Below are 17,456 nucleotides of genomic sequence, written 5' to 3' on the forward strand. Positions count from 1 at the left end.
ACCAAAAAGGCTTGGTCACTGTCCTAAAAAGAGAGTTTATTCCTTGAGAAGTTATGCTATTGTTGTTCGAAATCTCCCCTTGCCATCTGCACTTTTCATTACAAAATTTAACACAGTAGGCATATATTGTTGAAAATACAAAACAATAGGTAGAAACCACAAGAGTGTTTTCCTTTATTTATTTATTCATTTATTTAATAAGTATTTTTGGAGTACCTACTGTATGCCAGACTCTGGGCTGCATAATTAGGATATATCAGTAACTGAAACATTCAATGATCCTGCCTTCATAAGTATTACATTCTAGTAGGTGAACAATAGTAGGTGAGATGAACAATAACCACGAAACATAGTAAGTAAACAAATTACAAAGCATGTTAGAAGATGATAAGTGTCATTAAAAAAAAGTAGGGGAGCCCAGTGACTCAGTCACTTAGGTGCTGGACTCTTGATCTCAGCTCTGGTCATGATCTTGCAGTTCATGGGTTCAAGCCCTACATTAGGCTCTGACTGAAAGTGTGGAGCCTGCTTGGGATCCTCTCTCTCTCCCTCTCTCTGCCCCTCCCCTGCTTGTGTGCTCGCTCTCTCTCTCTCTCTCTCTCTCTCAAACTAAAAAAGTAAAAAGGGGTAGGGGCATCACGTGTGGGGGAGGGATAAAAGAAAAGGGTATAATTTTAATTTGTGTGGTCATCTTGTCATTCTGAAGATTTCCCTTGACCAAAGCCTTGGGGGCAGTTGAAATAAAAGTCCAAGGTTTAGAATAATCCTAGGATCTGAAATTGTAAATTTAAGTCTACTTTGTTACATAGGTCACTTCACAAAAAGAACATGCATTTGGTGGTAAAGTCACACCCTTTGCTTTTCTTTCTTGTCCCTCTTTGTAGCTTTGATTTAAGTGAATGTCTGTATTTTCTTTTCTAATTATCTAAAATAAATGCATTTTGTGGGATTTTTGTCCATCCATAATAAGAAAAGGGTTTACTTTCAAAATTACTTTTTGGGGTGCCTGAGTGGCTCAGTCAGTTAAGCATCTGACTTCAGCTCAGGTCATGATCTCACAGTTCGGTTCATGAGTTCAAGCCCTGCATTGGGCTCTGTGTTGACACCTCCGATCATGGAGCCTGCTTCAGATTCTGTGTCTTTCTGTCTCTCTCTCTCTCTCTCTCTCTCTCTCTCTCTCTGCCCCTCCCCCACTCACATTCTGTCTCTCTCTCAAAAATAAACATTTTTAAATATTTAAAAAGAAAGAAAATTATCTCTTGACAGAAAGTAGCCTAATTTCATATAATTCATTGTTTCTTAGCAATGTAAAAATCCGGGGTGCATGGGTGGCTCAGTTGGTTAAACGTCTAACTTTGGCTCAGGTCATGATCTTGTGGTTCATGGTTTCGAGCCCTGCATCCGGCTCTGTGCTAACAGCTCAAAGCCTGGAGCCTGCTTAGGATTCTGTGTCTACCTCTCTCTCTGCCCCTCCCCTGCTCCTGCTCGCTCTCACTCTCTCTCAAAAATAAATAAACATTAAAAAATTAAAAAAAAAATGTACAAATCCATAAAAGGCACAGCGTGAGGAACACAGTCACCGATATTGTAATAGCAAAGTAACAGGACAGGTACTTTGGTATTACAATAGCTACACTTAATGAACACAGCTATAAATGTATAAACTTGTCAGATCAGGTTGTACACCTGAATCTGATGTAACATTATGTCAACTATATTCAAATAAATAAATAAATAAATGCAATATAAAACTCTATGTATTTGCCATTTTTTTTTAATTTTTTTTTAACGTTTATTTATTTTTGAGACAGAGAGAGACAGAGCATGAATGGGGGAGGGTCAGAGAGAGAGGGAGGCACAGAATCGGAAGCAGGCTCCAGGTTCTGAGCTGTCAGCACAGAGCCCGACGCGGGGCTCGAACTCACGGACCGTGAGATCATGACCAGAGCCGAAGTCGGATGTTTAACCGACCAAGCCACCCAGGCGCCCCTGTATTTGCCATTTTTAGAATGACTGTTCATCGTCTCAGTTTGAGCAACACATTAACTTATTTTCCCTTTGAGTCATTGAATCCTAGATTCTGATAAGAACAGTTTGTTTTCTTAATATCCTTGATCACTTTTAGCATGGTTTTAAAATACAGGTATTTGTTTCTTACAGATTGTGTTCCTGGCTTCTGCATATGCAAGTCCCCAACTCACAGATGAGAGCTGTTCGGCCATGGCTGCTGTCACACATTATCTGTATCTTTGCCAGTTCAGCTGGATGCTCATTCAGGTTGGTACCTCATTTCCTCCTCCCACCCCCTTCAGCATTGCAGTGAATCTGCGTGGAATGTTCTTCCTATCTGCTATTCTTTATACTGAAGTGGAAGTAATTCCATATATCTATCACTGCATTCCTAGGAGATCATTGGAAAGAAAACCTTGTAAGCTGTACAACATCAGAAAGTTTAGTGAATTGGGGAAATGGGCAGAAACATAGTAGGGGTAGAAATAAGGAAGTGGTAGGAGATGAGGCTCATGATGTGGACCCTGTAAAGCACAGTAAGAAATGTGAACTTTTTTCTAGGGGAGGTCATAGAATGAAACAAGTGACGGGACAACGTTTGTATTTTAGGAAGATTTTCCTGTGTGTAGTGAATTGGTGACAGAAGGGTTGACATGGGAGCTAATTCAGTTTACATTAGCTGCATCCAGGTAAGAGAACATGGCAGTGTGAACCTGAGAGTAGCAGAAGAAGCTTTTGAGATTTCTTTCTTTTTTTTTTTAAACTATAATAATAGAATGTATAGATGGTTAAGAAGAATGCAGAAGGTGCAACCAAGGATGGTTCCCAAGTTTCTGCATGAGTAGATGGGTGGATGGGGGTGCCTTGAACTGAAATAATGACCACTGGAAATTACAGGAAGGATGATGGCACTTTTAGGACATGCTGAGTGTGAAGTTTCTCCAGTGTAAGACCTCCAGTGGGGACTTTGGGAGAAGTGGGATACACAGTACTAAATCTCAGAACAGAGGCCCATGCTATATAAATACTTTAGAAAATTGTTGACTTACAGTTGGAAAATGAGTGCATTGCTTTGGAAGAGATCGCTTTGGGAGAAAGTACAGAGTAAGACCTGAACAGTCCTAGTATACACCTGAGGAACTAGTAAACATTGCAGACAGACGTGAACTCTTCCTTTTCTGCCTAAAATCCCAAGTTCTCTTCATTGTCCTATGCACATTTGCTTGATAAAGAGAAAAATATGAAAGCTGGATCCACTTAAGTAGTGTTAATGTCATTAAATGGCTCAACTAAATGAAATGTTGCCTTTGATAATGCTTTGATATTGTTAAATCTTTCATATGATACAAAGTTTTGTTTGTGTTTTGAGTATGCATGTGAACTACTTCATGCAAACAGATGCATTCAGTGCTTGCATATTCTTTTTTCTTGTTGAATAAAAGGATGTGGGGTTTTCACTACACAGCAATAATGAAAGAATATAAGAGTACCATACAAACTCACGGAAGGGATATTTTGCAAGGTATGATATTATAGTTGTTGGGAGAACTGAACTGAATTATTTAGTTAATAGAACTAATTGCAATAATTAAAGCCCTGAATCTGGGTTTGAATTCTGATTTTGCCACTATCTTTGTAACTTTGATCAAGTTTTTGGCCTTTTCCAAGTTTTGTTTCTAAATCTGCGTACGAGGATAATTCCTTCTTCATAGAATTATTATTTCATAGGTCTTTAAGCAGCTCTAATTATGAAAAGCTTCTGGTGTTCTCAAACCCCTCCCCCATAATTAAAAAGTAAAGCTAAATCTTGGGGCACCTGGGTGGCTCAGTCGGTTGAGGACCCAACTTTGGCTCAGGTCATGATCTCACGGTTTGTGAGTTTGAGCCCCACATTGGGCTCACTGCTGTCAGTGTTGTCACTGTTGAGCCCATTTTGGATCCTCTGTCCCTCCCTCCCTCTTCCTCTCCCCAGCTCGTGCTTTCTATGTCATAAATAAACATTAAAATAAAAAATTTGAAATATAAAAAAAGTTAAGCTAAATCTAAACCATATAACATAAAACTTAATATTTGCTGATATTAAAGTATTTACTAGATTCTCTGCAAAATTATTTTAAGAGTTTAAGCTGAACTTTTTATGTGTACCATGTATATATTGTTATTTATCTGCTTGGACTGAGGTCCTCAGTGTTGTGTGGAAGGTCTTTGTCCATGTCCCTGCCCTACTCAGTTTTTGATGAATGAGTCAGATAAAGACCCAGGAAACTGTCCTATCAGGTATGCAGATGATACAGAGTTGAGAAAACAGCTAAAACAGAAAGCTGCCTGGATTAGCGATGCAGGTAGAATCAACATAGAGAAACTGCTGTGAAAGATTGAAAACTGAACATAATCTGATGGGGTTAAGATAAACCACCTGAAATATTAATTTAACACAGACTTAGGTGCAATCAAATGTGTGACCAGATTGCTTAAAACAGCAACTACAAAAACAACACAGACCTAGGTTACATTAATAACAGCATAGAGGTAGGTGAGGGAATCATGGTTACATTGTAATCTACAAATGTTCAAGAAACCTTGAGACCCTGTAACCACTTTCATGAATCCTGTTTCACCAGGAATATTAACTAGCCAATGAGAAGTTGGAAACAGTCTTGTAAGAAACTTTGAGGCAGCTGGAGATAACTAACCTGGAAAGAATTTAGAGTGATGTGATGGCTGTCCACAAATACTGGAAGTGCTACTACAGGAAATAAAGACTGGTCTGTAGCTCTAGTTGGAAGAATGGCACAAATGGGTCAACAATTAGAGAAGCAAGTTTTGATTCACTTTAAGGTCTTTGATAGCCAATAAAACTGTCAAAATTGAAGAGGCTGTTTCTAAAAACAGAAAGTACCAGTCAGTGAAATATATTCAAACAGGGATAAATGAACAACTTTCAAACATGTTTTCCTGCCTTGGGGCAGTGTTAGATGGGATCACATATAAGATTTCACACAACTCAATAGAGACTGATGTATTCTCTATCTCTTTTTCCAGTCTTAAGTAAATAAGATTGTGGCTGATGGACATTTAGTAAGGTAATTAGATATCTGTATGGCTATTGGTTAGGAAAAGTATTGAAAGCACCAGTGAAGTTTAATGTATTTCAGATGGCACACCACACATTTTTCATGGTTTGTGGTGCAACCACAAGGGGAAAATTCAATAATTTCTCATTCTAGGTAGGTTACTTCTAATGAGTTACTTTGTGGGAAGAGGTTGTCACTTTACCAACATGTGTTTTCCTATTTGTAAACTACTGTCTGCTAAAATCTTATTTTTAAAATAGAATCCATTTAAAAAAATTTTTTTTAACATTTATACATTTTTGAGAGACAGAGCATGAGTGGGGAAGGGGCAGAGAGAGAGTGGGGGGAGACACAGAATCTGAAGCAGGCTTCAGGCTCCAAGCTGTCAGCACAGAGCCCAGCGTGGAATTCAAACTCACGGACTGTGAGATCATGACCTGAGCTAAAGTCACATGCCTAACCTACTGAGCCACGCAGGCGCCCCAAAACTAGAATCCATTTTTAAAACATTGTGTAAAAGATTAGATTGCTGTTAACCCAATCCTGATAGTCAATTAGGGTTTAAAAATTTTTTAATATTAACATTTTAGTAATTCTACTTCTTATTTTTAACAGGACAGAATTTGACTTATGTATGTGTGTGCATAGCTTATGACAAAAAGTTAACCATTAACTTTTTTTTTGAATGTTTTATTCTTGAGAGAGAGAGAGAGAGAGAGAGAGAGAGAGAGAGAAAGACAGCGACTAGCAGGGGAGGGGCAGAGTGAGAGAGGGACACAGAATCTGAAGCAGGCTCCAGGCTCTGAGCTGTCAGCCCAGAGCCCAACGTGGGGCTCAAACTGAGTCACCCAGGCGCCCCTAACCATTAACTTTTAATCATTGGACTTAGCATGTCAGAATTACTGTTCATTTTGACCTGCCTCATATCTTCAGTGTTAGAAAAAATGCATTTAAATAACTTTATCTTGAACTTTTATATTATATACTTTTAGTACATTATAGTAAAACTGGATTATATTTTAGAGTAATGAAAGATTTTATCAGTAAACAAGTTACATAACTTTTCTGAGCCTAGATTTTCTTATCTGAATAATCAGATTCGTAATAACAGTACCCATCTTTGAGGATTGTGGAAAGATAAAATGAATTCATACGTGAAAAGAGCTTGGAAATGTGCCTGGCACAGACTGCTCCATACATATTTACCCAATATAATTGGCTAAGCAAATATGTATGGCTAATATTCCATGGATTTTGAAACACGTTACAAACTATGTTTTTCCAGTACAATTTCCACTTTTTTATTCCCAAAAGAGAATTTGCTTGAGAATAGTAGGGAGAGACTCAGAGTGAGGCAGACAGCAACTAGCTGTGAAGCTTCAGCAAGCTAGATAAATAACCTCTAACCTCTTGTACTGACGTACTCTCATGGCTCATCACAGCATCTGTAACTTGTGACCTTCACTCTGTTTCTTTAGGCTTCCCCCTTTCTGGACAGGGAAGTTGTATCATTAATGATTGGAATAGAGTAACAAACTATTTCCCTTATTTTTTTTCAAGCAAACAACTCACAAATTCCCTTTTAGGCCATGGAACTTGAGCTATCCTTGTTCATCATGCAAAAACCATGAAACTACTGAAATAATCTTCCACTTCCTTAAAACAGCCGATCATGTCTACTTTCAGAAAAACGAACAGTGAGAATTTAAACTCTTGTACGATTTTTACTGTCTTTTCCTAGTTTCTATTGTTCTATTTTCATTTCCTTTTTCTGTTTTGATTTGCTTTCATTTTAGGAATAGCATATACTTGTGGTACAAAACATAGTCAAACACTGAAGAGAAAAATAAAATGAAAAGTACATCTGTTTCTCCCTATTTCACACACTTTCCACCCTCTGCTTTACCCTCAACCCTACTCCCAAATGTAAACACTGTTAGTGGTTTCCTGTGTATCTTTCCAGAAGTATTCCACAAATATACAAACATTTATAAATATATAAAAAAGCACATATGTGTATATTCTAGTGTGTGTGTGTGTTTATTTACTTATAGATAGTGCATATAAATTTATTTATACACACATTTACCAAATACAGTTATACTTTTTTTCCTATTTTATAATATGGTTATTCCATAGTTTATTTTTCTGGTCTCTTATTAATGAAATACCAGTTAATTTCAGTTAATTTTCTAGTATAAACTATGTTTCCTTGAACATCCTTGCATTCTGAATATTTATTTACTTTTGGAATATTCTTAGAATAAATTCCTAGAACTTATGCCTTTACTATTAACATTTACATGAAATGTACTGTGAGATGAACTGCCAGACCATGAGTTAATCCATGAAGAAAATAAATCACAAGTAACTTATTCGAAATGTTAGTATATAATATGGGTAAATAGAAACTTACTTTTTCTGTATATTCATTTGGCCCACTTTTATGATCATTTCCTGTCACCAAAATCATATAGCAGTCTACTTCAGATATGAACAATATCCAAACCTTCGACTACCCTTACAGTTTGTTGATTTCATGCTTAGGGAAATAGTATAATGTTTTATTTTAAAACTAAAGCTTACTTGAAGAAAAAATTTTTTGTTAAATTTCTCATGTTTTTTATTTATTTTTTGAGAAAGTGTGAGCTGGGGAGAGGCAGAGAAGGAGGGGGACAGAAGATCCGAAGCGGGCTCCATGCTGGCAGGCTGACAGCTGCAAGCCCGATGCAGGGCTTGAACTCAGGAACTGCAAGATCATGACCTAAGCCAAAGTCAGATGCTTAACTGACTGAGCCACCCAGGCACCCCAAAGAACATATTTTTTTAATTGCAGGATAAAGTTAGAAATCATTCAGCAATTGTAACTTGTGCCTTAATTTCTGTGTAAAATCAGGCTATGAAGAAGCAAATATACATATTATTTATTCCTTGGCAGAAAGGCTATTTAGTGCCAGGGCATAGCAACAAGAAGGAAAATGCTACAACTAGCTGTGTTTCTCCTTCATCATTGATTTAATTTGGGAGGACATCAAAGCTATTAAGGACAACGGACTGGTAATTATAAAGATAAAAAGGAAATACCCAGGAAATACTGAATTCTCCAGTCCTCAAAAAGCCTTGCAATTTATTTCATGCATAATTGTTAAGAAAGAGGGAGGCTAACTTTAGCAAGGACATGTGGTAACATTTCTTAGACTCTTCTCTGAAATGAACGACTAAGAACATATGATAATGACACAATTAATAGCATCCATGATCTCTGAGTAAACTTGATACTATAAATCAGTCTAAGGTTTCTGGTGACAGAGTTAATAACCAAATATTAAATGACAGGCGAGATACCAGTCTTATCCCACGTAGCATAAAAATATATGGGGCTCAGGAAGCCTACTTTTAATTGTAAAAAAATAAAAAGAATTTCACCTTTATGTTTTACAAATGTACTAATATCCGATATATTAATATATGTTATATGAGTAAACTAATGAATTTGTGTTTATGGAGCATATGAAAGCATAATTATGGCCTATGATAATTAATAAGGTAAGTCTTCATTTTTCCTATGTGGATATTGGAAAATAGTAGTAGTCACTGAAAATGTTACTATAAAAATGAAGAGATATGTCTGTATAAGAATATAAGTAACTATACTTACAGACACACGATTTTTTAGTTTATTCCTATCTATATTTGACCTAGACTATATCTGGCTATTTTGGTTGGTTTGCATTTTAATCAGAATCAATTTAAATTCTGGGGCGCTTGGGTGGCTCAGTCAGTTAAGCATCTGACTTCAGCTCAGGTCATGATCTCACAGCTTATGAGTTCATGCCCCACATCAGGCTCTGTGCTGACAGCTCACAGCCTGGAACCTGCTTCAGATTCTGTCCCCTCTCTCTCTGCCCCTCCCCCACTCACACTCCGTGTCTCTCTCTCTCAAAATAAATAAACATTTAAAAATTAAAAAAAAAAAGAATTTAAATTCTAACAACTTCAGTTACTTCTTCCATCCTCAGCTTCCTCCTGTGTGTTAAAAAAAAAAAAAAAAGAAAGAAAGAAAGAAAAGAAAATGGGAAAAAGGAAAAAAAAGAAAAAAACTATAATAAAAGTTAGGAAAACCATTGTTTTGATTAAATGAGATATAGTTAAAAGTGGCGTCTACATTTATTACTCAATTAGTAAATATAGGTTCCATTCTTCCTCTCATAAATTATTGCATTTAACATTTTAAAGTTTGCACCAGTTAACTTTGATCCTCATCACTAGGAGTTCAAGCAAATCAATTAAAATTTTTGAGCCTCCCAACAATCTTTTCTGGCAAGATAGTATATAACTGAGTAAACTCAGTAACTAAACCAAATTATAAAATTGTTAAATTCAACAAAACTTATTAACTCAAATTGTATAGATCTTCATTTGTTTGGTATTTCTCAGCAAATACTATATGCAAAGCATTTTACTAGATACTCTGAGGTATACAAAAGTTAATTTCCCACATGTCACAATCATGTTTGAACAATTTATCTTCTGATAAACCTTTGTAAAATGTCTTTTAGTGTTAGCAAAAAAATGGAGAGGAAAAGAGAAAGGGTAATTTCCATACTTTTACAAGAAAAATGCATCTCCACAGGCATAGGAAGTGTTTGGGGGAAATGAGGGGGGAAAAAAGCTCTTGTGTGAAAAATATTGTCAATATTTTTGTGAGTCTCTATGGAAATAAATCTTAATCAGTCTTCAGAGGAACCTTGGACTTATTTTCTAATCCCAGCTCTATAATTAACCAAAATATGAAAAAGCTGTACTTTTCTCTCATTGCCCTTGCTTCCTCATCTCTAATAAGAGGGTATGTGTGGTAAGATGATCTGTAAACTTGGTATTAACTTCTAAAATTCACAGTCTGAGCATCCATACCATTAGTGTTTTTATTTAAGAAATTGTAATTTCTACAATGATTCAATCATAAAGTATGAGTAAGGAAATTGTTAGTAGCATAGTTTAACTTATCCCTTTACCAGAGGAGGAAACTGAAACCCAGAGGAACCAAATAATGTTGGCCAAAAACATACAGCTTATCCATGCACAACCACGTCAGAATCCAAATCAAGTCACACTAAATCAACGTGTCTTTTCAAAAAAATTTTAAACTCATTATTTATATTATTATTTACCTGAAACTTTATTTTTTTTCAATGTTTACTTATTTTTGAGAGACAGAGAGAGAAAGAGCATGAGCAAGGGAGGGGCAGAGAGAGAGGGAGACACAGAATCCAAAGCAGGCTGCAGGCTCTAAGCCGTCCGCACAGAGCCCAACATGGGGCTTGAACTCACAGACCGCGAGATCATGACCTGAGCCAAAGTCAGAGTAACTGACTGAGCCACCCAGGTGCCCTCGGAAGGTGGTAAATGTAGCAGTGTTTAGAGGTGATGTTAAAAATGTGACTGGTGATGTTGAAAATGCCACCTCAGCCTGGGTAGCTGAGTCTGTTGAGCGTCTGACTTCAGCTCAGGTCATGATCTCGCAGTTCATGGGTTTGAGCCCCGTATCAGGCTTTGTGCTGACAGCTCAGAGCCCGAAGCCTGCTTTGGATTCTGTGTCTCCTTCTCTCTCTGTTCCTCCCCTGCTCACGTTCTGTCTCTCTCTCTCAAAGATAAATAAAGATTAAAAAAAAATTTTTTTTTAATGTGACTGTGGTAACATCACTGATTTTTGGACACTGCAAAACATTTTATTCAGTTGTCCCTTTCAAAGTGTCTGTTGGGTTCCTAAAGCTGAAAATAGTTTTGAATCATTTGGGGCTTGCCTTCAGCCTACATTACATTAATGCTAGGAATCTGTGAGCTGTGTGTTATGAAGTATAGTCAAGTTAGATTAATACAGTTGGCTAAATTGGGGGATAGTAACATTTTGGCTAAAAAATAGCATGACTACGTAGTGGTGATGTCTTGAGATGGCCCATAAGATGGTCTAACAAAAATTTTAAAGCTTAGAGATAGAAACGTAAATAGAGACCTAACTATTGAAATTTTCAGTTCACAGTGTTTGGCAGGAAAAAAGTGACATATGGACGGTGAACAGTAAGCCATGCTCAGTCCACCTGAAGCATGTTTGGGTGAGAGTGACACCCTTTAACTTGCATTGAGTTCTCAAAATTTCGTTAGTTCCAGTATTGGGTCATCACACAGACACCAAGGCACACAGATTGCATATGCTGTGAATCTGTCAACATGAAATTATCATACAAACATAATGGTCTTTAAACCCTCTTACCTCAGATTACAAGAGAGGAACCGTGATTACAAGGAAAAGAACGGAGTCACTGCTCCACTGTCTTCTCTGTTTAGAGAATGGTAGTAACTGGTGATTTTAATCCCACTGCTTTTGAATAGCATTATATATCTCATTCATTTTCCTTTTTTCTTTTAACAACAAACTAAATTGAGCTAATTTGAGCAAACATTTAAATCATAAAAGGCATAATAAGCATATAGGATAACTTACTGAACCCAAGAACTGTAAGAATTGTCTCCTCTGAAAACACACTTTCTCTCTTCCCTGGGCTGTTGCCTATTCCTACCACTAAAGTTCCTATGTCCTCTTTTTTCAGCTGACCAGCTGAATTTCAAGAAAATCAGTGATTCATAATTGACCCAGCTTGGGTCAAACTTCTGTCCCAGATCAAATCAGCTATGAATGGAAGAACAGGGTCATGAATCCACTCTGCATATTTGGGAGTGGAATCAGTAGTGGAAAGATAGGGTTCTGAGAAGAACTCATGACCCAGTCGTATCTCAAAAGGTACCTTCCATACTATATTAAAATATCGTAAAATTCAAGTAAAACTTGAAGTTAGCTCACCAACACAGATTTTATCTTTGAGCCATATGGTATTTCTAAGATAATTAAACATCATTTCATTACATTGTATCTCAATTCTGTAGCAAAAAGAAGAAAACAAAACAAAACTTACAGTGGGAAAGCCTGTCCTTAAAGTACATGTCAATGGTTGGATCCTTTTGGGAGGGAAAAGGATTTTTTTTTTTAAGTCAACAAAAGGTTGTGACTATAGGAGTTGTGTTGTTTGTTCATCAGCACTGTGCCTTGAGCTTTTTGGAGCAGAAGCCATGCATGTCCAAATCTAGCCAACAGTTACACTTGTGTCAGTCTTATCTGAGCCTCTGGTAAAGGTCAGACAGTTGCCAAAAGACTGGGCGATTCTAACTGATGGAACTAATGTCCATCTTTATAAAAGCAGACATTTCTGAAATATCCCAATCTCTATCATGATGAACCAACTTAGAAGTCATTTAATCCACTCTTTTCTGATTCTTCCACCAACTATCCCACTGAGTTACCATCTTATATGGATACACACAAACATCTATTTAAAGTAAATAATTAATACTTTTATTTGGGAAATGGGCTAATCATCCTTCTTTTGCCTGAATTTTTATTCTGTAACAGGCTGTTTGATCACCTCAGCGTCAGACAGTTGATGCGGTCCCACTTACTTGGGTGCGCATCCCAGTCCTAATTATGGAAAGAAGGGAGAAAGCCCTGTTGGACCCAATGATTTGAAAAAGAAGTTAGAACAAATTTACATAAGGAACAACTCAAAACATGCTTCATAATTACAGGCATACGCAGATATACATAAAGATATGGAGTGCTGACAGGAAATAAAATTCAGAGACAAAAATCTCCAAGTAACCAAACATTTTTATTTGTTCCTGGCTTAGGCCGTTCAGTACTAATCCCTCAAGGCTGATTGGGTCCAGATAGAACCTTACTTGGAAGACTCTGTAAGCAGCACCTAAAAGCCTTCCCATGAACATTAGACGTGCTTATTTATCCCATAGAAAGAGTTTCCATTGTATCACAGCTTACTTTTGGTCTTAGACGGTTTATCTTTTGTCTTTCACACTGTCTGACATCCTAAAAGGAGATTTAAGGGAGGTGGTAACATTTTCTAATGGTGACAATGTGCTCAGCACTTTATACATAATATCTCATTTAATCTTTGTAATAACCTCAATGTATGCATAAGGGGACCAAAGCTATGGCATTGTTGCTTGCTCCTGATTAGCTCTCTGATATATATAAATACTTATGTATGTGTGTGTGTGTGTGTAGGTGTATATATGTATTTATGCTCACACGTTTTCCACCAGATGAAACTGAGAAGGAGGATTTATTTAGTAAAGAAGTATCATTGCATGAGAAATGACGTTCAGTGTTGTTGCTCTGCTAAATGTAATTAAACATAAGTACTCTAATGGAAAGAGAACACTAGAAGGCAGAATATATAAGTTCCAAATTTGGCTTAGGCGTGGGAGCTAAAGCGTGGGATTTGGGGCCAATAAGAACATTTTGTTTTCCTATTCTGTTTATCTGATGTTCCCCCTCTTCTTCCTGATTCTCTATATGCTTATCTTTTATATTTTTATCTAAATAAGAAATAATGGATATAAAATATGATATAAATATAAAACAAATATTTTCATTAATATTTCTTTCCCACTTGTTTGGAAACTAACATACAAGAAAGCAAATACCTCCCCTATCTCTTTCACTGCTATATCCCCTGTGTCTAGACTGGTCCCTGGAATTCAGTAAATATTTGTCAGGTAAATGAATGAAAAAGAGTATAAACTGAGGAAGAAAAACAGCTACAAAAACTACCCCATCATAGTACTTTTTTCTCTGTGGAGTCATTTTCTGTTTACTCATCTGTATCCCGTACTGGGAACTGACATGGGGCTATCTTCACAATTATGTACACATTTCTAGAAAAGTGTCTAGCCCTGTCATAAAGGCCATAATAAAAATTGTCCAATAGTCTAGAACAATGGGCTATTTGCTTCATTATCATCATGAAGTTGTTCACAGGAGAAGTAGGTTTGAATATCAGTGTATGTTTCTTCAAAGACACATTCACAGAACAATCATAGATGATTGTGACAGAATAAATCAAAGCAAACTAAGAAAAATAAAAGGTATAATAAATATTTTTCACTATTTCAAGATTTGGGAGGTATCCTGAATTTCTTTGAACTAACTAAAAAAAATCAAATAAAAAATAATTATAAAGTACTGGTAGCCCTTTGTTGGTCAGTAGTAAGTTTGTGTCCTGTGCCATTAGACCAGAACCTGTTCATTTTATGTTCTGTTTCCTTCTTTAGTCTGTGAATTTCTGGTACGTACTGGTGATGAACGATGAACACTCAGAGAGGCGATATCTGCTATTTTTCCTTCTGAGTTGGGGACTTCCAGCTTTTGTGGTGATTCTCCTCATAGTTATTTTGAGAGGAATCTATCATCAGAGCATGCCACAGATCTATGGACTCATCCATGGTGACCTGTAAGTACATCCAGGCACAACTCATTTAGCCTTTTTAGCCTTTTGTACCCAGACAGCTTTAGTAGTAGATGGTGAAACAGTTGACGAGGTGGTATGACTAAAGGAGGAATACCAGGAAGACCTTGCATTCCTCCCAGATTGTCTGCATCTCTGCTTCCTCTAATTATCCCTTTAAGTAAGAAACTATTACCTTTCCAGTTCCCTTGATAGATGCACTTTTCTCAGGTGAGTTGATGTATTAGATGGTTCACGGTAATTTGTACTTTAGCATAATTTAGTTTATTAGATTGAGACAAAAATACCTAGCGAAATAAGGGAACTATGAAAATTTTGATAAAGAATAGAATCAATGAAAAATATGGAGTATGGCATATTATCTAAGGACTCTGATATTTATTTGGGGGTGGGGGGATGGGAGAAAATGATAGTTACTGACATCCATAACATCCTTAAATACCAAAAGACTGTATCAGAGTGAATGGAAAGTGTCTGCAAAAGTACACAGGAAAGAGACAGGGTCAGCTACAACCTTCTTGTATATTCTTACTAAAGTACACTAATAGTCTTAAAATGTAACAAATTTGTATATACACACATATATACATGCCTGAATCCTGAATCTGGTATCTTATGGCTTTGAGGACCACCCAGCTCTTTTTATTGACTCCACACGCAGGGAAAAAAAATTAGGGGTACCTGGGTGGCTCAGTCAGTTAAGCATACGACTTGATCTTGGCTTGGGTCATGATCTCGTGGTTCTGGAGTTCAAGCCTCACCTCGGGATCTGGACTGATAGAGTGGAGCCTGCTTGGGATTCTGGCTCTCCCTCTCTCTGCCTCTTCCCCACTTGCACGCTCCTTTGCTCTCTCAAAGTAAATAAATAAACTTAAAAAACCTTTATAATATTAAAGTTTAATCAGCTCCCTTGGTGTAATGAGGATTAGAGGGGAAAAGTAACATTTCTAAATAAAGAATAGCTTATTCACAATCTTATGAAGATAGTATTACCTAATTATCTCACAGGTTATTATTATTATTATTATTACTAGTTAATAGATGTGAATAATCTTTAAATGTAAAAGTAGTATATAAGTAGAAGTCATTTCAGTACCATTATTGCCCCTGATCAGTTATAATTATCTATTAATAATTAATAAATACTTATTATTGAGGTATGCAAATATATTTCACAAATGGGCAGTCACACACACACATATCCCCTGCTACATTCAACCAAGGAAACTAGCCATGTGATACGCACACACCCACTGAGATGCCATATATAGTCATTTTTTATTAAGATTCAGTAAGATTCCCTCATACTGTTTACCTTATAGCATTATAACGTATTTGTGCATATAAAATTCTAAAAGCCTAATCTTCTAGAAGGGAATTATGGTGTCTTTTCAAAATTGTGTTGTGACATTTTGTTACCCCTGACATTAATTTAAATCTTGGGCAGCCAGGATTAGTGTCAGAAAGTTCGGCATCATTCTTTGTCTAATACAAAGCAACCATGAGACAAGTCCTGGCTGCCAGCTGCCCATCCCTTTCATGAGCTTCCTGGCAACACAGGACTTACTTGGCAGCAGTTTTAGCATTAACACATGTCCCCATCCAGCCTTGGTAAATGGAACCTGATAAAAGTGATATTAATTAGAAGGAACTCTCTTGGTGCTTCTAAAGGGATTTTTAAAGAGAGAAATAGGGGCACCTGGGTGGCTCAGTCGGTTAAGCATCCAACTTCTGCTCAGGTCATGGCTCGTGGTTCACAATTTTGAGCCCTGCTTCGGGCTCTGTGCTGACAGCTCAGAACATGGAGCATTGCTTCAGATTCTATGTCTCCCTCTCTCTCTCAAAAATAAATAAAAGCCCCTCTTTCACTCAAAAATAAATCCCCTCCCCTGCTCATGCTCTATCTCTCTCTCTCTCAAAAATAAATAAAACATTAAAAAAAATTTTAAGAGAGAAATAAACTATTGTACAAGAATGTCCAAGTCAACTGAATGTTAAAATATTTGCTTTCTGAGGCTTTTGCAAAAAGTTTTTTATTATCGGCTTAATTATAAGTAAAATGCAAAATACATTAACCTCTACCTGGTTTTCATATGTTAGGGATTATTAGACCAAAGTGACTAACTTTTGTCACTCTTATAGGTTACATTGATCCTCCATTCACTTAGAATTCCTAAATCATCCCTATGTAAATTTGTTATTGTTTATTTTTACTTCTGTGTTTTCATTATCACTGTAATTTCAATATAAGGATACAAATTATGATATGATTTATGTAAAATATTTTGTACTTATAACATCATGTAGAAACTTTTCTCTAGAGGTAATGATAGGATTTGTGGTTATGGGAAATAGCTGCTCATCTATCATGTAGTGGTTACTTCACAGTAACAAAAAACATCTTTCTATGAAGAATTTTCTCTAATGCATCCATATATCCAGTTATTATTTTTAAATGTTTTTCTCAAACTTTGGAACCTAGATTATGACAATTTTATAAAAACAGGTGAGAAGTGATCTATCTCTTTTCTCCTATTAGCTGGAAAGGTTTTCAAGTTCGTGTTATTTCTTCTTTGTTTTTGTAGTTGTTTTGTGTTTTTTTTAAGTAAGCTCTGTGCCCAACATGGGGCTTGAACTCATGACCCCGAGATTAAGAGTTGCTCGGGGCGCCTGGGTGGCTCAGTCGGGTGGGCGTCGGACTTCGGCTCAGGTCACGATCTCGCGGTATGTGAGTTCGAGCCCCGCGTCGGGCTCTGTGCTGACTGCTCAGAGCCTGGAGCCTGTTTCGGATTCTGTGTCTCCCTCTCTCTCTGACCCTCCCCCATTCATGTTCTGTCTCTCTCTGTCTCAAAAATAAATAAACGTTAAAAAGAAAAAAAAAAAATTAAAAAAAAAAGAGTTGCTTGCCCTACTGACTGAGCCAGCCAGCACACCCTTCTTCCTTAGTATTTTAGAAGACTTTACACATGAAGCTAGCTAGGCTGTTTTTGTTTTT

General features: G+C 36.8%; 1 protein-coding gene across 1 annotated transcript in view; it reads left to right on the plus strand.

Moving 5' to 3' along the window:
* Window positions 1-17,456, plus strand: part of ADGRV1 (adhesion G protein-coupled receptor V1) — a 556,489-nt gene that overhangs the window by 347,380 nt on the left and 191,653 nt on the right. The window contains exons 86-87 of the mRNA XM_042956620.1: window positions 2,161-2,277; window positions 14,268-14,446. Coding sequence (XP_042812554.1) covers window positions 2,161-2,277; window positions 14,268-14,446 — 296 coding nt within the window. The remainder of the gene's footprint in view (window positions 1-2,160; window positions 2,278-14,267; window positions 14,447-17,456) is intronic.

The sequence above is a fragment of the Panthera tigris genome, chromosome A1 (genome assembly GCF_018350195.1).
Source record: "Panthera tigris isolate Pti1 chromosome A1, P.tigris_Pti1_mat1.1, whole genome shotgun sequence".
Lineage (NCBI taxonomy): Eukaryota > Metazoa > Chordata > Mammalia > Carnivora > Felidae > Panthera > Panthera tigris.